Source organism: Hakea prostrata, chromosome 7 (assembly GCF_041222555.1).
Source record: "Hakea prostrata isolate BN-2017 chromosome 7, UWA_Hpros_2, whole genome shotgun sequence".
Classification (NCBI taxonomy): Eukaryota; Viridiplantae; Streptophyta; class Magnoliopsida; order Proteales; family Proteaceae; genus Hakea; species Hakea prostrata.
The window spans coordinates 20,056,057-20,077,305 of record NC_142606.1 but is presented as its reverse complement, the minus strand read 5'-3'; the positions used below and the strand labels follow the sequence as shown (position 1 = coordinate 20,077,305).

General features: G+C 36.7%; 1 protein-coding gene across 1 annotated transcript; it reads right to left on the bottom strand.

Annotated features, from left to right (window-relative positions):
- Nucleotides 1-23: 23 nt before the first annotated feature.
- LOC149010412 (chromatin modification-related protein EAF1 B-like) lies at nucleotides 24-17,846 on the bottom strand (the record flags this gene model as incomplete). The annotated part of the gene is given in 10 exon segments (XM_089160970.1): nucleotides 24-84; nucleotides 2,614-2,694; nucleotides 2,973-3,158; nucleotides 11,291-11,566; nucleotides 11,774-11,893; nucleotides 12,020-13,499; nucleotides 13,592-13,689; nucleotides 13,786-13,840; nucleotides 14,039-14,254; nucleotides 17,706-17,846. Coding segments are annotated over 9 exon segments (2,500 nt in total), but the record flags the coding sequence as incomplete, so codon positions are not given.
- Nucleotides 17,847-21,249: the final 3,403 nt, after the last annotated feature.

Below are 21,249 nucleotides of genomic sequence, written 5' to 3'. Positions count from 1 at the left end.
CCATCAAAACTTCTGTCAAATACCTGACGAAGCATCATAAATGGATGTCTCAACTTCCTCTTGTTGCATATTGTTGCCAGTTTTCTGAGATTTTCAAAAGTAGCATATGGTAAGCTATTGAACTAAATGCAAGAATACAACAAGAAGTGCTTGACATTATAGTGCCAGCAGCTATTTTGTGGAAAAGATCTGAGAGCATCTGATATCTCTTCTATAATATAATTTGAAGGGGTTTAAGTTTCCAAACTTCATAAGCTTTAACACCTCTTTTTCTTTCCCTTTTGATGTGTTTGGGGGTTTGGGGGGGACGATTTTGAATTTACTCGATCCTTTAGACTTTTTTAGCTCTAATGTCATAGCAAGTCCAAAGTATTAGTAACTGTTCCTCAGAGAGTCACAGCACGGAATTTTTCATTTTCATTCTGATAAATTCAAGCAGATAATCCATTTAGAACAATCAAAGACGTTCCCAGAATAATCAAATTAGAAAATCAAAATATGTACCAAAAATAATCTACCTTCTTCAGGGAGTAGGAGCTGGCTTAAAAGAACATAGATATCAGGATACTTATAAAAGGATGCCTATGCATCCAGACGTATTTTCAGAGGATTGCCATAGGTCGTTTTGTTGCATAATCTCTTGCACTAGTTATACTGGTGCCAAATCTTGCATTGGCCCATATTTATGCATAATTTCATTTAAGTAAATTTTCATTTCATTTACTTAAGATACTATTCAAAACAAGCAAATAACCCCCCCCCCCGGGGGCAGCCAAAAAAAAATCCGATAGAAATAGTTGTTAAATCATATTTCAAAAGGAAAAAGTCCAAGCCCCAAAATTCAAGAACAAAGATCAAATTGTCACCCACAAGTAAAATTTTTAACTCTCGAATGGTAAAGTTTTTCTTTAAAAGCTAAGCACTTCATAAAATCTTAATATGATAAAAAAACTTTAAAAGCTAAAGATGCAGGTAAAGTTTTGTTGCTTTGATATCTAAAAGAATTTTCATTTAGAGTGATCAACAGTATTCATGTACAACAAAAAAGGTTTGACCAGAACATAACTTCTGCAATACAAATAAAAATTAAGCAATTTGGAATTGTTGGAAATCTGGGTTGGTGCTCTAGAAAAATAAATTATTTGACCAGTCAAACTTACAAAAGATATTATATGCTATAATAGTGTGATACACAGTTCCTTTAATTGATTTTTGTTTTTTCATGAATATTTGGCATTGGTATGATTCTTTAATATTTATTTAGCATTAAAGTAGAATTATATAATTTTTAATAAGCTATTTGTGCCAAATAAAGTGGTCACATTAGAAAGAAAACACCAAAACGCTTTATCACCCTATGGATGCCTTGCAGCCGCTCTATCACCTTGGTGAGTAGGAAGCCCATTAAACATCAGAATCACCTCGCTATCTTGATAACTATTGATGTCAGTCATCAAAACAAAGCAATAACTTCGGTCCAAAGCTTACATTTAATTAAATGAGTACGTCCAAAAAGAAAATGATAAAACAGATTTAGGAAAGGATGTAAAGGCATAGATCAATCCTGTTTTAAATCAGAGAATCTATACCAAAATTTTCTGTCTTGGTCTTCTTCTTCTTTTTTTTTTTTTTTTTTTTTGGGGGGGGGGGGGGGGGGCTGTAGATGTTTCTAGACTACTTTGCCTTGGAATCAACCAAGTATGCCCTTTGTTTCATGAGTTTACATTGTAATCGCCAACTTAATGGACCTACAACATGCGTAATTATCTTGAGTATGAAATTTTACATACCTCATTTATTATTAGTCCTCTTAATTTTTGGTTGAACCAATGGTTCAATGCTAGCTCAATATTAGTCAACTAGATTGGGTTTATTTTAGATAATGTGCTCACTTAGGGCCTATTTGGTTACGTGAGTCTGGAGATTTCAACTATCTAGAGATTTCAAATATATGGAGTCATACAATTCATAAAATTAACTGTTTGGTTGTGGAATGAAATCTGTGGATTTATCCTAAAAATTATTTGGTTGACGTATTTTTTGTGAATGCACAAATGTTTAGCGCTTTTATAGTAGCAATGAAATCTCAGGATTTCACCCCATACCCATAAATCTACAGATTCACGTTTTTAGTGTAAAAAGATGAATCTCTAGATTTCATGAATCCAAAGATTTTCACAACCAAACGGGTATAAATTTCATATTCATGAATCCAAAGATTTGAAATCTCTAGATTCATGTAACCAAACAGGCCCTTAGAAAGCCACGTGATTTTATTAGCACTTACCTTGATTCTAAAACCTTACCCTAATTATGTCCTTTTCAAGTGGTACGTTAACAGATCCTGCAGAATTGGCCTTCCTTCTCTCTAAAGCTAAATTAGTGACTGTATACTATGCTGAGGGTCAATAAAGAAGAAAAAAAATACAGGAGACCTAAATATAAAGGTAATTTTGTGCTGAAGAAACCCATATTCCCCAATGATCCAGTTCAATTGATGCTTGATGAAATAGCTTCAACTTACTAAAGCTTAAAAAAATTCAAAGATCAAAGAAACAGATGTAAAGGTAAAGCATGTACGTAAAAAAAGAAAAGTGATAAGCACACAACTACCTCATGCTGAGCCCAGTGCAACTCTATCAACTTTCTGTAATCTTCCATTGCACCAGGAGGGACAGTGTAGAAAAGGCTTTCCTGCCAGAAAGAATCGTGCACAATGGTCATATGCAGTTTTTATTTGAATTCACAAACAGAAGAGGGGGGAAAGCAGATTACATGTTATTGTCTAAATGGGATCATTCCAAATCTTTAAATAAAAAACATGAAAAAACTAAAATGGCTTTCTAAATTAACTGAGAAAAAATGAATTATTTGAATGTTTTCGCGGCAGGGGGCTTCAATGGTGAAACGTCATCAACTTCAATAAGAAAATACAAAAGAAAGAGGAAAAAGTGCAAGTACTAGGCCCATACTCTAGAAAAATGTTCCTCCATCTCTGGACTGCCAAAACCAGATATTCGGTCAGGAGTTACTGATGCTTCATCTTGAAGAGCAGGACCATGGAGACTGTTACTTTTCAGGAATCGTACTGCATATCCTTGAATTGCAAGTCCAAGATTCTGGTCAGAGTTCTGTCCTTCCATATGTTTGCCTGTTTCCTGATAAAACAAACCACAAATTGGTTGTTGATGTTAGACAAACAAATCTATAATTTGAATGTCTGGACATTCAATCCAATCAACGGAAGGTGGATATTAAATTTATCCAAATGAGCATTTGCATTGTTGCAGGACTGATCTAGAAGAATAAAATAAAAACAGACCTCAGAGAGGTAGACTATCTGTCACAATATGACCACATATCCACGCTACAAAAATATCTATAAGCAAACTCAGAGCATATCCAGTATACAAGTTCGGCCCAATCTTTCTAAATCTCAACTTTAACAAGTGAATAAATCATCCTTCCTGGAAGGCAAATACGACTAACTTGTTTCTCCCTTGCTCCACTATATACAATTGAGAGGTCAAGCCTCCCTTTTAACTTTAGATGATGCTTCTGAGACGCAGGATCTTCACACAGATGAGAACCGTTACAGCTTCTAAATATTAGATGGAAGGAGATTGTGCAGTGCACATTTCCATTCTTTACAAACATGTTCCAGAGGGATGGTGATGAAAGCCCGGGGTTTCAATTTGGAAACCATATTTGGTTTGCTACCGACCTCCAAAGGAGATAAAGGCTCAAAATAGTGTAATCAACAGCAATTTTCCTTTGCCCAAGGGAAAAAAAACAAAAAAAAAGGGGCAATTTTCTAACATATATGGAACACCTGGGCCCTTAAAATAAAGTAAATCAAATATTGGATGAATCAAGAATTAACTTTAAAAGAGAGAGGATCGTTTTTGGAATTAGCAAAGGGGAGGGATAAACAGAATTAAAAGTTATAAATCAGGGGGTTATATGTAATATATGAAATAAGAGACTGAAAAATAATAGAAGACTTAGCTTCTTCCTCCTCATTATTCTAATGGGAGTGAGCAAAATAATCATAATGCAAGAACAGTTATTTGACCAGGCAGAATCTGTCTGAAGCTTCCGACTGACAACTGGACCTGAATTGGCATTTGGGTGTATTAGGATATTAGTGGTTCATAGTATTTGGATTAGATTATAATTGTTCATTGTATTAGCTTATAAAGGTATAAATAGTTTAAATGAGAAACACCTGACAGCATGATCAATGACAAGTTGCAGCATCACACCAAATTGATTGGAACTAAAGAAGGAAAAGGTATAAGAGGATCCCTAGATATTTTGGTACCTACCTCAACCTTAGGCCTCTCACCCACAGCTATCTCAACTGTTGGACAGGGACCACAAAACTTAGAATCAAATGCAAGTGTTGCCTCAAAGTTTTATACATTGACGATTTGATTCATTGTCATTCTCTTACGTTGGCTGCCTATTTAATGATTCGGGCCAGCTTACAAAAATAGCAACTGACAGACAGTAGTCACTAAGTGAAAAGAGAAACTAATTTGAAACAGAAGCTACTAAAGGCTTTACAGAATTCAACCTTCTAAATATGCAAGGAAAACCAAATCAGGAAGTACTAATCAGCAACCGAGATTGAACGGTCAAAAACCATTGGCAACGAATTCCATGCAGAACTTTTTTGGCCTTCCAGAAGCTGGGCTGGGCTGCTTCACCTGGTTCTGACAGGCCGGCTCAAGCTGATCCAATGCTGGCCCACTAGAACCTGATTTGATAGGCCAGTCACTGCTGGAACAGTTTGATTCTTCTTTGTTTGTTGGTAAGTGTAATGTAAGTAAGTGATGGATCTATATAAGAAAGACTTGGAGAAATTTTCAGAAAGGAAGCTAGCCACTCATTACAGGTGTCTTAACCAGCTTACCTTAGAAGCACAAGTAGACGTAATACAGCATCCAACTTAAGATGTTATCCGAACAGTGGCGTCAAATATCATAGTAATATTTAGTGTTGAAATCCAGGTTTGGGTAACAGTTATTGGGATCCTCATGGGCCAACTCAAACAATCATGATACCATAACTAGAGAAATGGCTTTATTGACTATTGTTTCAAGGGGAAGTTGCAAGATTGTGAATAATCAGGATCTAAGATGGTGTTGACAGCTCAGTAGTATAGGATAAGACGTAGGAATTATACTTGTTAGAGCAAATTGCCCCAGCACCCCAAAACAGAGGTCTTTAAACACGAACACCCAAAGATACCCCAACGTTGGACTTCCCTTAGACATATTAGTCCAATCCCTTACCAAATGTCATTAAACCGTCATTATGTTGTTTTTTAATCTCAAAACTACCCTTTGATTATATGAGATTACCTAAATACCCTTATCACAAATAGAGGAAAAGAAAGAGGTAAGTAACTGGCACCATCGTCTTCTTTTGAATACCCTTCACCAGGGCATCCTACATCTTGGTTCTTTTTAATTTTTTGGGAAAGCGCAAGGAAAAACATGTCACAGCATGAACTACTGTATTGTATTTTTGTTTAAATCTATGGATAGCAACTAACAAGATCTTGCTCAGTATCAAGAACTAAGAACTCATTAAATGAAAATTTTCCCTCAAATCATAAACCCTTATCATACTACCAGGAAAACCTGCAGATTCTAAAGCTTCACATAAAGGCTCCAGATCTACAATTTCATCTTCTAACTTCTAAGTACCCACAACTTTATGAGATTTTAGAGAGATTATTGATCGCAAATAATAATCTAGTTTCAAAAACTATAAATTAAACGAACTTCTCCAAGAAACAAACTTTCAATCTTCAGATGCAGCCGTTGAGCCGATAAAACAGAACAATGAATGAGTTCAGTCCATGATATTCAACTGAACCCTCCATTTCACCACCGCTTTCTTCTCTGTCAAATAGGATTGGGGAATCAAATGAAACCTTTTATATAGAGGTTCAAGCACTTTCAGCTAGTTCCACATCATTCGTTCTGCGCACCTCTTTATTTTCTTCTCTTATTGAACTGGTCACTCTCTTGCAATGTTCAAAATCTCGTCTTGTCTCTCGGTGTCTTCGCCTAGACATGGTACAATGATGAACCATGTTTCAGTTGAGTGTTTCGCTGGGTTTTAATTTGGTTTTCGGGTCCATTTTTTATACACAGCCTAATTTGAGGACAATAAACACAATAGCAATGCTATTTTTTTACTAAAACTTAACACAAATAGGTCTTCTTAATTCACACATTGTACAGCTGCATAAAAATGAAACTAGATCATGTATTTTCACAAATCTAAACGTTGATATATAAAAAAAACCTTGAAGCTTTCATTAAAATGCAAGGACAAATAATTACAAGTAGTCAAATCTCAATTATAATTTAAAGGGCAAATTACATATAGACCCCCTAGAATTGCAATCAATTAAATCTATTACCTTGAGAAAAAATCAATTACAAATGCCCCCTTGCTATTAAAAATTGGGTTAAGTGATGATGTCACCACTAAATAAAAATTCCAAAGACCAATTATACCCTTCTTTGTTCAGGCATTTCTTATAATAGCAATTTTAAGTCCAATATATTTCCAATAATTGATTGCAAATCTAGGGGGTCTATTTGTAATTTTTTTTAAAAATTACAAATTATGTTAGTGCTTGTTTGGTTACATGAATCCAGAGATTTCAAATCTTTAGATTCATGGATGCAAGTTTTATACCCATTTGGTTGTGGAAATCCCTGGATTCATGAAATCTAGATATTCATCTTTTTACACTAAAAACATGAACTCTAGAGTTATGGGTATGGATTTCACCCCTACTATAAGAGCACTAAATATTTGCGCATTCATAAAAATCACGTCGACCAAATAGTTTTTCAAGATGAATCCACAGATTCAGGTTAACCAAAAAATTAATTTTATTAATTATGACTCCATAGATTTGAAATCTATAAATTTGAAATCTCTAGAATCATGTAACCAAACAGGCCCTTATACAATCTCTTGAAATTTTCAAAATTTTACCGTAATTTTTGAGATTTCAACAAAAATCCACCATAACTATGGAAATTTCAGTGAGATTTTGTCAAGATTCAGTCTGAATCTCGTTCCGGAACATGTTTCATCTCACCAAGGTCGAGTTGTATAACAAAATCTTGGTTAAGCGTCCATAGGCTAAGAATTCTGTCCCCAAGAAAGAGTAAAATTCAAGTTTAGAAACATAAAATATTGAAAGCTACTACAGACTGCATAGATATTGTAGCTTTTATTTTCCCGGATTTGCATATTCTCTTATCCCCTTTTGTCGTTTCTTACACAAGTGTTGTGAATGATCTTCTTCCATTCTCCTTCTCTTTGGTATTTTTGACGCTTTCTGTTTTTGATTCTTTGGACTGATGAACCCTAAGCATGACCCTTACTGTATAAAAAGGGATTGATTTGGGCATTTTGTATACAAGGGGTTCTCCTGTTTCGGTGCTGCAGGTGATCGAGGCGGTGTTCCAAGGATACAGGTGGTCTGAAAATCAACTTCTGTTATTTCTTCAGCATGCTGCCATTCTCTCTTTAACTTCAAAATTCTTAATCGAGTTGCAGGTTCGGCTATTGGCAAAACGAGGATATGATGGTGTCAGTTGCACGAGGAGCTACTACCGGTTGTTCAACTGTCTGCATAAAGGTTCAACAATAGAGTTCTTAAGCCGCAAACTGAGATAGGGTTTGGGGTGAGAGGGAAATCATCAAGACTTTTTCAAGAATAAGTCTAATGGAGAAATGTATGAGGTCTTTTTACCCCCACTATACATAAGGATATAATGGTCTTTACAATTGCATCAATAACCATTCTAACGGAAATGAACCCGTTTGATTTTTAAAGCCGTCTGATGCAGCAATTTACTCTATTGGTTGATGAGGGATAGGTTTGGTAAGGGATGAGGACAATGTTAGGAAATGTGATGAGTATTTTTATGAACTACCAACTGGAAATCACTTGAGTATGACTAAACCAGTTAACTTCAAATTCATCGAGGCACCATATATCATAGACACGTATGAAAGTTAAAGAGGCCTTAAGAAAGACAAAAGTAGGCAAGACACCAAGCCTAGTGAGATCCCCATAGAATTGTGACAAGCCTAGGACATTTAATCTGCCTTGCTCTTGCTAAGGGACAGGTATTGAGAAAAGATGTAATTTTTTCCTTTTAGGTCATCATAAACCCAGTCACAAGGACCAGGGGCCTCAAGGCCCAGGGAAGGGGGAAGGTGTGGAGGGATGGAGGCTCAAGCCTGAGACCTCCTTGATCTTACTGCCTCTATATAGGAGGTTGCCACCACTACGCCAAAAGCACGTCCACGAAAAGACATGATCAAATGTATCATATATGTATTAAAGTGTGTTGACCGGTGTGAGATCAATGAAGGCCGCAGCAAGGATTTCCTAGTTAGGGAGAGAGAAATATTGCCAAGACACTATTTTAGATACCTAGGGTCTATCAAATTCACAAAGAAGGTGACATAGATGTTGGTCTTTCAGAAAGAATTAAAGCAGAATAGGTGAAGTGGAGATGTCTGACCGACATATTCCTCTAAATCTCGAAGAGTAAGTTATGTAGGACCATTGTCAGGCCAACTATAATGCATGGGGCAAAATGTTGGGTACTTAAGAAGTGACATTAAGAGAAGATACATGTTGCAGAGATAAGGATGTTAAGAGCAAGTACAGCAAGACTAGGAATGATAAAGTTACAAAAGTATTAGAGTTGGTGTGGAAGTTTCCACAATCAGCAATAAACTCTACGATGTTGTCCTGGGTGGTTTGACCAGGTGCAACGAAGGCCTAGGGAAACCCTGATGAGGGAAAGTGATCTGATTCCAATTAATGAGCAGACAGGCCCAAAATGACCATAGGTGAGGTTATGAAGAATGACATGCATGGTCTCAATCCAGAGCCAATTGGAAAGCAAGGATCCACATTGCAGAAAATAGCTGAGATTTTCCTGAGTTCCTGGATTATTCTCTTTCCTCTTAATTGCAGTTTTACATATTTCATGTTTCATTTCTCATTTCACATATTTATTCTATTCCTCTTGCTTTCTTTTCCCTACGTGAGGACCTCACTTTTTCCCTACTTCGTTTAGAAAGGATTCAGAAAGCCAACCTAATTCGTTGGGACAATGCAGAAGTTGTAGTTGTAGACTTGCAGCAAAATTTTCCCTGGGGGGGGGGGATGAGAGGCAAACAAGAGGGGCATTACGGGAAACTAGGAAAATAAATGAAGGAGTAAGGAATCATGGGAAGGGGGATTAAAGAGCTCAGCTCCTACCTATGAAAACAGGACAGCAGAAAGAAAATGAGGAGTGATGGCAGGAAGCTCTCTCAGGAAGGCATTGATAGACCATAAGTGGAAGGAGATGTCATAATCAGGAACCCTGCTGAATACTGAATTCAATGCTCCAATTGGAGAGGAAAGAAGACAAGACAAGCTCAACAGTAGGCCCCAGACAGTAGTCGCAGTCTTGGGTTTTACTTGCTGATATGAATCTCTCCTCAGAGAAGACTTCTGGGACAGAACAGGCTTAGGATATTCAATGGTTAGGGATGTGAAAACCTTGACTTCTGAGATCAAAGGAGTGAGGCTCCAAGGATATCTAACAAGGAATAGGTTGACAGTATAAATTAGAACAGCAAGTGCCATCCAAGAATGAAAAGAGCACAGTAGGCAAAACTGCACCTAGATGAGAAGATGTCTTATATGTGAAAAGAAGATGGAAAGAGGAAGAAGGGAAGAGGAATCGCAGAGTAAAGAAAAAAGAGAGGGAAGGGGTGGGGTAATCAAACAAGCACCACCCCACGGGCTTCAACCAAACTCAAATTTCCGTTAACTCCTTTAGATCTGCTTTCATAGGATACACACCTATTAACAAAACTATAACATAAGATTAAAAAAAAATTCCTAATTACTTCCTAACTTAGACTAATAAAAATAAAAACTCGATAAAACCAAAAATGGAAATTTCTCTACACATCTAATAGCTAACCAAAATAAAGATTACATATCTTTCATTCTTTCCAAATAAACTAAACCCTGTTGAAAACAGAACAAGGTTGGGACCCAGTTCATCTTAGTTTGGGTTCTCAACCAGGTTCAGCCCAGCCATCAAACAGCTCCCGCATCATGAAAGCTCTATTTTTACTGGAAAGCCACAGATCTATATCTCTCGAATCCTTCTCAATGATCCACCTAAAGTGGAAAGCAACACTTCAAATGCCTCAATTTGGCATCCATGACAACCCAACATCATTAGCCTCATATAACTGATCGTTGTCAAGAAGTTGATAAATATTACTTGGCATTTCAGTCTTCCATCTTCCAAACAGCTTGTTTGTGAAGATAGCAAGCGGTTTCAACTGAAAGGTCAAATATCGTGGATCACCAATTGTAAAAGTAAGTTTAGTTCTTAACAAAGAAAACTTCAAATAAGGCCTCCTCCCAGTTATTTTAAAAAATAATAAAATTAAAACTCTATCAATTATGAAAGTAATTCCCTGGCTAAAGGCAGCAACTGCAGTTCCATTCAAGCACCGAAGGGGGACCCCTTCCCCCCACCCCCAAGACAGTTATCGGGTTGATGTTACTGCAGAATTTAGGATCTTGAACATACTTTCTCATATGATATAGGGTAAGAATGATGTGTCCCTACCAAAATATCTCTAAACAATGGCAACCAGATCAGGCACCTTCCCAGCACATTTTGATAACCGTAAAATCATCTTTAAGGAGCCCATTATGCATTGCACTTCAATTAGAAAAGTGAACGAGCAATAGGTTGTGAGTTGTGGAAATTTTGTGTTTCCTAATTTCACAATGATTGTGCTGCTTCTGGATGTAGTTTTCACTTTCACCCTATAGATTACTCTTTCTGTATGCAGTAGATTCTTTTGTTCTTTTTTCATTGTGAAATAAAATCCATAATACATTAAAAGGAATACCATATACCAACTTACCAAGATAAAATTATTACAAAATGAAGCCATAAAAACTTCAATGACAATATCACACTCAAAATTGAAAAGCATAGTAGAAGAATCGATATGGAAATCCATTAAGAACTACCAAAAAATATAGACAAAGAAACTCACTGTATAACAACAACGGCAAAAAATAGATCGCGAAATCACAATGGAAGGATCAATATGGCATTCCAAGATTTACTGGAATATGGAAACAATGAAATCATAATATAGCACCAGCAGCAGAAATTAGATTTTGACAAAAGCCAACCACTACCGTATTATGTTCTTCAACACGGTCTCCAGTGACTTCACTCGCATTAGCCTTTCGGGATCTAACAAAAGCTGCATTCCATTCTTTAAGCCCAACAGTTGGATCATTATTGTTTAGAAATTTCTTGGCTGAATGCCAGAACTGCAAGACAGCTTTTGCCATGACGTGAGCTAATTTTCTTTGCTTCCGACTTATATTCTGTTCTTTAAACCTTAACCGACCAGTAATAGCAACCATATGACACATTTGGGCAGCAGCAGTTATTTTCCAAATACGTTCCTAATCACAGAATCAAAAGTGAAACAATGTGAGATCTAAGAAGTTAATTCTTCCAAATCGAAGTACTCACTGATTTTAATGAACCCAACAGTCAATTAAATGTTCAAAACAAAACTTTGATGACCATCATCTTAGTAACTTAAAGGTGTACATGCCATAAAGTGTGCCAACAACCAGCTAGGTCCGTCTCTTTCCAATTTTAGATACCTGTATAAAGTCATTCGCCAACCATGCCATTTCCTCAAGGACAAAGTCCCAGTGAGATTTGCGTCTGTACTCAGAGGGCAAATTTCCCACAGACAGCTCTGCGATCCTCTTACGCTTCGCCTGTAGCCAGAACAAGTCAGAATGTTGACTACCAAAAGAATTTCATTGCATTAATAAAAATAAATTAACTGCACTCATCAAATCAGGAAGAAAGATGCAATATCAGAGACTAGAATCAGAAATTACTTCTATTGTCTGTGCCTCTTTGAGAATAAAATCTTCATGCTCCTTGCTCGATACTTTTAGCTGGTTCCCTGTACAAGTTTGAGGCTCAGAGACAGTTACACGGCCCCTCACACAAAAACTGGGATCCTGAAGCTCACAGTTGGAGGACACAGCAGTACTAGAAGGTCCACCTTGAGGAGAGAAACCAGGCTTTTTCAAATTGGAATTATCCCCTGATGAGTTATCAAGCTTATTCTCTGTTTTTGGACCAACATTTTCACCTGGTCCCACCGCCTCAAAGTCAGGAGGTCTCCCCTCATTTTGCAAATCAGATCTACTATCACATATTTCTTCCTCAAATTTGACATCAGAGACATTGTTGCTGAGGTTTTGCTGAACAAGATCATGAACATTACTGTTCGCAACAAGAGCATCAACAGCATTGGTCTCACTGTGTCGTTTGACCAAATTGGCATTAGTAGTAACAAGATTCTCTCCAAAGATTGTTTGCTGTTCTTCAGGATTCCCGTTAGCCTGGACTTTATCCAGACAAGGATCATTGGAGGTATTCCCATTTAAGATATGGGTAATCTGGGTGCTCGAGGATTCTGACTCTAACCCCTTTGTACTCAAGGCTGTAGTTCCATTTTTATCTTGGTTTTGCATGCCTTTCTCGTCTCTAACTGGCATATTGAACCCATTAGTCTCATGTACACCAGGGTGATTCTCTGTCTTCACAGTTGCCATAGAAGGGTTGCTAGCTAGACCAGATGAAACCCCCTGTTCACCCAAGCCAAGAGAAACACAAGCAGTGGAATCACGAACTTTATCATCATCAACTAGCAGTTGCCGATTACCATTAGCATCCTGCAAGTCTCTAGACACTGTAACTTCAGGCCCTTCCAGGAGAGTAACTTTTGGCGCGACAGTAGCTGCCTTAATAGACTGCCCAGCATCCAATTCCATGTCAACCTGATTCTCAGAAGCCAAAGTCTTAGAAACCAAACTGCCATTTGGACCTGTTGATTTTGTGTGAGAAATACAGTCCTTTTGGGCCTTTGCTTGACTGACCTTTGCTTCACTTATTGACCCCTTTGCATCCCTTGAACCATGACGAGCAGAGGGTAGATTGGAAGGTCTGTTACCATCAATAGGTGGAGCTATATCAGTTGAACTAGCCCAAGCACTGTCACGACTTGATCTGGACCTGTTCCTTCGAGCATATGCTTGACTTTTCCCATGGGGGGATATCACTGCGTCTTCAGAATCCTTCACACGGTTCCCACCTAGCTGAGAGGACTGCTCCGATGAAGCAATGTTATTTCTTCTGCCAGTATGTTTAGAGTTCCTCCTACCCTCCAGTGAATAATTTTCACTATCAAAAAGCAAGAGATTATCCCCACTATTTGGCTCCCGACTTGGAGGAACCCCTGGCTTGCCACTACTGTCAACAGAATCTCCATGAGGTGAGGCAACCAATGCAGAGCTGCCCTTTGCTTCACTGCAACATCCGAATAATCCAACCAATAAAACAAATCCCCATGTATTTACTAACAATAGATCTGACAACCTACTTTAACACAAGGATGATACCTGGTAACAAGCTGCTCAACAGGCTGATCAGTCAAAGAAGTAGATTGCACACTGACTGAGGTTGCAGGCCTGATTTTAAAATCCAAAGGATTACCTCCCTGAAAGAAAGAGAGCTTTAAACCACCATACAGATCTAACAGAAAATTCAAAAAAGTAAATTCAAGAAAGTAAAATAGGGTCCATAAAAATCATACTTTCTCCAGAAATTCTAGCTCCCTTCTCCGCTCTTCACGAACATCATACTCCTGCCTGTAATAAATAAAATTCAAGTTTTTTTGGCTTTAAATTAAGAGAAAACCCGTGGGGGGAGGGGGAATGAAGGGAATGAAGGCACGGATTTAGTATCTGTATTTTGGATCAATCAATCACAGACAATACTGGTCTACATTAGGCTAGATCAATAGCCTGATAAGTACTGATACATAGAACTTTGAACATAACTGTTACCTCAACTCTGCTTGAGCCTTCTCGATTGCTGCTCGACGTGGAGAGAATTTACTATCAATACCAACTCCACCATCAATGACCCCTCCCATGGAGTCAACCTCGGCATTTACCAAGAGATCAGATCCAGGGCTATGTCCATGCATGCCTTTGATGGCTGCTATTCAATTTCTACAGAAATGTTTCCAATGACTTGGATTCAAAAACTCCCTCAGAAACCTAAATTCAGAAATAAAAAAACCGGCAAACAAGAAGTGAAATGAAAAAGATTTACTGTGATCAGATACACACAATTCAACTTTAAACTGTCGGTCATTCAATGAAATGAAAAATAAATAATTACAAGATGCATGACATATAGAGAATTAATCTACTACATAACTACATCAATGAGGGAGTGCATGCTTGTTGCACCCAAAGGTACTGGGCAAAAAAACCGGGAGCAACACAAGAATTGAGTAAGTTATCGCCTAAGTGAGATCATTATCCATTATTCCTCTTGCAGATGTAAACATATAGACAAGGGCAGAAAACAACTTGTAGGACCCAAAATACAGAAACTAATATAACAGCTCTGTTTGACAATTAAGAATATTCTAACTAAAGATCAACAAAGTATGAAACTAACCAATGAAAATGTCTTAAAAATACAAAGGAAATATCACGTCTTAAAAATTCAAAGGAAATATCTATCTGCTTGCAGAGTGCATCATACTGTAATAATTTGTATAAGCAGGTGCCAGAAAATCTATGGCAGCCTGCACGTTTGTTCACATATTTTGTGAAAAAACGTTCACCGAGGGGCATTACCATCTTGTGTTTAACTAGTATGAATAAGGTAATAGAAAACCTATGGCATCATTGACTGCATTTGTAGATAGAACAAAAAAAAGTGATAGGCCAATGAACAGACAAGACAATTAGATCCAGTAGATATCTATACATGAATATAGACAGGTAGATGAATTGACTCATAAATACTTAGGTACAATAGATAATTGGATACACAGATCTACATAACAAAAAGGGCATACCCAGTGCATGAGGCTCCCACAACTCATGGTCTGGGTAGGTCCTAATTAAATATCCACCGACATATATGTATCTGAATATACCGGCACATAGACTGACTAAAAAAACAATAGAAAGACATGGAAATGTCCACCACAATGAAGTTCTGAGTAGAAAATTAATATCATACTAGATGTGCTCAACTACATACACATAAGGGATGGGTGCCCTATCAGGAATCCTGGTAGTGCAGGAGCTGGTGCAGTAATAAGGGATTAATTAGGGTTGGATGGTATCATCATTCAGTGACTTCAGTCTGTATCTAGGTGGGTCACAAATCCTTCAGTCTGAATTTGAAGGTTTGATCAATGGAATTAAATGAGCAAAGGAATAGTAACTAGGATTAAGGAAAATGAGTTTAGACTGAAATTGAATGACTCTATTCATTCAAAGGCAAATACCATGGGACAACCCCAGGCATTAATCTCATTTTTGGAGGCGTGCTCAAGGAAGAGTACACATTGCTCCAGAGAAGGTAATCCAATAGTTGATTATCTGGCAAAAGCAGCCGCTAGAAGTGCAGATTCATCAGCTGTTCTGTCTGAATTTCCAATACATACCAGGGAACAAATAGAGTGGGATATCCAAGATAGACCGAGGTACCATTTTTCTGCTTACTGCTCTTTGGGATGTTTCTTTGAGTAGGTTGAGTTATGATGGCTGATGGCAATGCCAAAGCTGGAAGACTCATTCTAATATGATTTTGGTAATAGGTGAACTTTTTGCAATTGTCTTTTCTTGGGAGAACATATCTCCTTGGTATGCCTCGACATTAACTTTTCATAATTTTCTCATATCTTTGATACAATGCCTGTCCTTTAGCAAAAGCTACACACACTCAAGTGACTGGATACACAAATACACACACTGATGGTTATTTGCCAGTATTTACGTATAATACTCTCACGTACAATAGTGTTAACTTATGTCTTTTATGCCTTACTTTCAACACTACATAATTTATTTTCTGTATTCTGTTCTAGTACAAGTTTATTTGATATGTTTATATTTAACAGTAATTAATATACATGAATAAGAATATTTATCTATATGTTTGATATTTTCAGTATCCATTCGGGGAATTAGACCCACCACAACCACTACATTTTTTCATTCCAACATATTATGGCAAAAAGAAAGAGAAACAACTTATGATACAGTTCTATGCTGGCAACCATCCAAGTGGATTCTAGCTGGAACTCACAATACACCCCAATTGCTTTCTAATGGAGAACATCATAGTCAGCCACAATAATTTATTTGCCATATAAGTCCATATGCAACTCAAAGAGGATAGTGACAGTCATTTTAATTAAAAAAAATTTTAAAAAAAAAAGACTGGTACATTGCAATAAACAAGATAGTAATGAGCTCACTAGTTAGATATCATTCAACCAACCCCTCTCACACCCAAGACAGACATCAACCCAGGCAACATTGCAATAAACAAGATAATAATGAGCTCAATAGTTAAGACATCATTTAACCAACCCTTTCACATCCAAGACAGACATCAACCTGGGCAATGGCATCAGTCCTATACTGTCACAGAACAGTACATTGCTCCTTTTTTAAATCCACCGGATCGTAAACAAAGTCTCGTTGCGTTGACTATTTGAGCAGATATACATATATATATGGAAAGTCCATTCTTCAGTTTTTCTTAAGAAAGTCAGTCGGCTTCAATGTGTCATCATACATGTGCATTTTTTTCCTTTAGTTGGAAGTTACCCTCTTGCCCTTAAAATGCTTGCAATTGGACTTACAGAAGCAAATCAAATATGTTAATATACAATGATATCAAAAAAACTCCCTGAGTACACGGTGCCTCCTCACACTCTCCCTTATATCAATCATTTTCAGGAGCAAGAAACAATGATTAAAAAAAATTGAATGAGAGAACATGTAAGGTACCCTGCTTGCTCAGATAACCCTCTCCCCCTTAGTAATATATACAATTGAGTGGTCCGCTGCATTATATAAGTGATTCTTAAGCTGCCTAGACTTCACTTCAGCTAGGCAGCTGTATTACCAGTAAATGAATGGATTTTCAAAAACCAATATGGAACAGTCTCCAATGCCTATTTAAAAAAAATTAAAAAAAGATAAGAACGTAATAACTGATGCCATACGAACACAACTTAGAGAATAATTAAAAGCTTAAACAACAACATTTCATGGAAATCATTCTGCAGCAAGGAACGGAAATGAAGAAGAAACAGAGTTCTCAGCATTCCCGAAACGAAGATACTCAGTTACAAGCATATGCAGTGAGGATAACAACACAGCCCAGAAGAGGGCATTGTCCCTTGATCCAATTGAACCCAAATACCCCTATTTCTTGAAAATTCTGCACTAGTTAGCCAAGCAAGCCAGAGAACGATGAGGTGTTGAATTGAACTTACTAGCGACAGAACCCTACATGACCATGACAATAACTTTAATCCATCCTCACGTGTTGTACGTAATGGCCAACAATTCACAGACAATTCGGAGCTTATAAAATTCAAAATAATAAAAGAATTTCAGAAATTTGGCGTTCAACCTAACACAATCACAAACACGATACAGCGACAAATATAAAGAATCCATCACGTACCCCTTCAATTACGCCCATCGCCATCGTCCTTCGCAGATTAATTGTTTGATTTTATGGTTCAATAGTGAAATTTCAATTGATCTGATCACCTGAAACTGAAACCCTAGAGTCCTTCGTTGCCTTCGTTCTTCTGTGATGTCCTCCTCCTCAATAACTAGGACAAGGAAGAACGCGCGGGCTGTGTATGTATTATGGATGCCAGTTCTCGACCCGACCCGAAACACGATTTCACTATACTCGCATCATTATTGCGAATCTCGGTCTGGTTCATGCTAAAATATCCCGGTTGGATTTAAGCTTCTCGCAATTCCACCTGTTTTGACTGAGAAAACCAAAGTGAACCACGTGTTTTTCCAAAAACCGGCTTAGTTTCTGGTTGGTTCAGTTTGCACAAATCTTTTCCGGGTCGGACTTCTAAGGTTGACCCGTGAATCCGTTGTTTTTAAACCCATGAAATGCTCTCTCAGGATTGCCTAGTGTAAGCATTAACTATACACATTGGCAATTGTCCGTGATGGTTTTACTTTCTTGAAACTCATTTTTGAATTTAAGTGAAAAATAAAGAAAATTTATGTAAATGACTTTTCTTTCTCAATAAATACTCACTTAGTGTCCGAAAATACCCCCAAAAAAAAAAAATAGTGTTCGAAAATACCAAAAAACAAAAATAAAATAGTGTCCGAAAACACCAAAAAGAAAATTTGTTTTTTAAATAAGTTTGTATTTTTTTCCCTTTTTTTTTTTTTTTGAGGGGGTGTTTGTGTAGTAATAATAAAGCTATTCTCAAGGGACCTGCTCCTTCCTATTCATGTCAATCTACAGTCTTTGCCATGTCAATCCCCAAACCTTCGACTTCCATCTTATATCCGTTGATATATATCGGTATCGTAAGCCTATGATACGATACGGGCCAGTACATATCTAACTTTCATTTTTCGAAATCATCTCTCACGTCTCTAAATGTATCAGCCGATACGCGCTAATGCGATGTAACACACACCAATACATTGCGATGGATGGAATACACAATGATAAATACTAATAAGTATCGATCCAACTAAAAAAAGGGAAAAAGATTGGTATTGTGACAAGTTGTAGATGCGTAAATGAGTTGCAAACTCTTGCTTTTCTTAGTATTTGTGCATATAGTAGATCAACTCACCCAGTAACACTCAATCTTGTATATGGCGAGAAATTTCCTAGATTTGCACACCCCCAAAACTTAGGGGAACTAAATGTTCAGACTTGAGAATGTGTTATGTCAAAGACTACAGTAAATGTGGTCTTCAATGCACTGATTTGGAAAACTCCATTTTTCTTTTTCACTCTACTGTCCTTTTCAATCCACTCAGTTGCATATCTTGTTTCAATCCATTATGTTGATAACCCCGTGTAATTACACAATTGATAACACACGTTAATCTAAGAGAACAGCTACAAAAACCCCTTAGGCATTGGACATTCACTAGAAGATGCATTTGACACCAATTCAAGTAGAGATGTGATGTGACCTTTTCACCCACATATCCGGTGGTTAGAATAATCAAACTAGGGCTTCAATCCATCAACTGCTCTATATCCCCCCCCCAAGTCGATATGACGACAATAATTTAACATCAATTATCAAACAGCTCTTCTGGCTCCAAATAACATGAATTATCATATAGACCTTCCCGCTCCAATGATTGAAGCTAAAGCATCTCTCTCCCATCTCGACTAGACTTGTCCACTGCTCCTCTAACAATCGTCGAACTTGATTTGGCTATAATGTCAGATATGCCCTATTGACACATAGCTCAGTCCCATTTATATTCAATAGGAAGATGAAGAACCCTCACAACGAAAAGTTGCAGACTTGCAAGAAGGTAAGAGTGTCGAATCCAACTACGCATCCCATTTCTATTGTATAAGATCATTTGTTCGGTGGCGCCTCATTCATGGTTTTCCTCGAGGCTATACTTGTATTTTATTTTTTATTTTTTTATATGAAGGCTTTTTGGTCATTTAACCGGTGACATGTCAAGGAGGGAACACGTGGTTTTTTTTTGTACTGGTGCTTTTTTAATACTGAAAATGAAACATCGTCGGATTGGGTGCAAACCCAATACCTCCCCATGGGAGTTTGGGCTTTTAACCACTCTACTTACCCACCATTGACGAGGGAACACGTGATTTCAATCTAGAATAAGTGACTCAAAAGTAAATTTTTCTTTATATCATACTATTATATTAAAGCATGTATTCCTCTTTTGGCAAATATTTCTTTTGACTATTGTATCATTTGTTTTCATTCAAATAATTTTTGTTTATATTAATTTTCTTATCATTTTTCTTTTTCCTCACAATTTGTTGGTACCCTTTTTTCTTTTATTTTTATTCAATTTGCAAAATCAAATATAAAGATAATATATTTTAGTGCAAATTCTTTATTTTCTTGCCTTAATTAATGAATCTCTCTGTTATCAATCCATAAAAATAAAATTTGATTCAAATTACATATTCTACAAATTAAATACCTTACCATTTCAATACCCTTTTGTCACGATAGACTATTTTTTCCAAATTATTTGCATCCTTCTCATTTTAAATTAGTGTTCGACCAGCGTCGCACACCTGGCTGTGGTGGGTGAGTCTCCCAGTGGGGATTTTTTGCATCCACAAGGATTCGATACCAAAACCTTGTTTAAGCGGACTAAGCTGCTTACCACTTGGACCAACCCCCATTGGTTCTCATTTTGTCAAGTTATTAAAACCTTTTTTTATTCATTTACACCCATTTATTTTCTTGCCATAATTAGCCCAATAAATATATTTATCAATCAAATCTTAGTAAATAAAATTAAATTTAAATTATATATTATATGGAAACAAAATTTTAAATATAATTTATCGATATCCAAAATTAACTATTAAATCTTACTATTTTAAATCTAAGACCTCAACATCTAAATCAACTCTTAAATCCTACAATGTTAAATCTAATACTCATCTTTTACGGCCGTCTTTATGTTTTTTTCCCAAATAATTTTTCAAAATTATTTGCATCATTCTCTTTTTTTTTTTAAGTTATTAAAACCTTTCTTTTTTAATTTATACCCTATATTTTCTTGCCATAATTAACCCAATGAACCATCTTTCTTATTAATCCTAATATAAAAACTTAATTCAAATTAAATATTCCACAAAAATAACTCATAAATCTTAACATTTTAGATTTAATACGTACCAGTCTTTCATGGCCATCAAGCTACATTGGATCTAATTACAAGCAAAATGCTTCTTTTAGGTAGGGAATCTCTACTTTGTCTTTCGGTAAGGCATCGATAATTTTCAAGACTCTGCCAACAGCAACGAGGCAAAATTGTCAATGTTCATGCTGGTTCTATATAGTTATTCTTCCCAAGTTCGATTATTTTTATGAGCTTTTAACTACTATGGATATATTGGTAATCATCTTGCTATGGCTATACTGGATCATGATTTACGATTGAGTTTTATGAAATTTAGTATTTTTCCACTTCTTGTTGTCATTGCTTAAGTATAT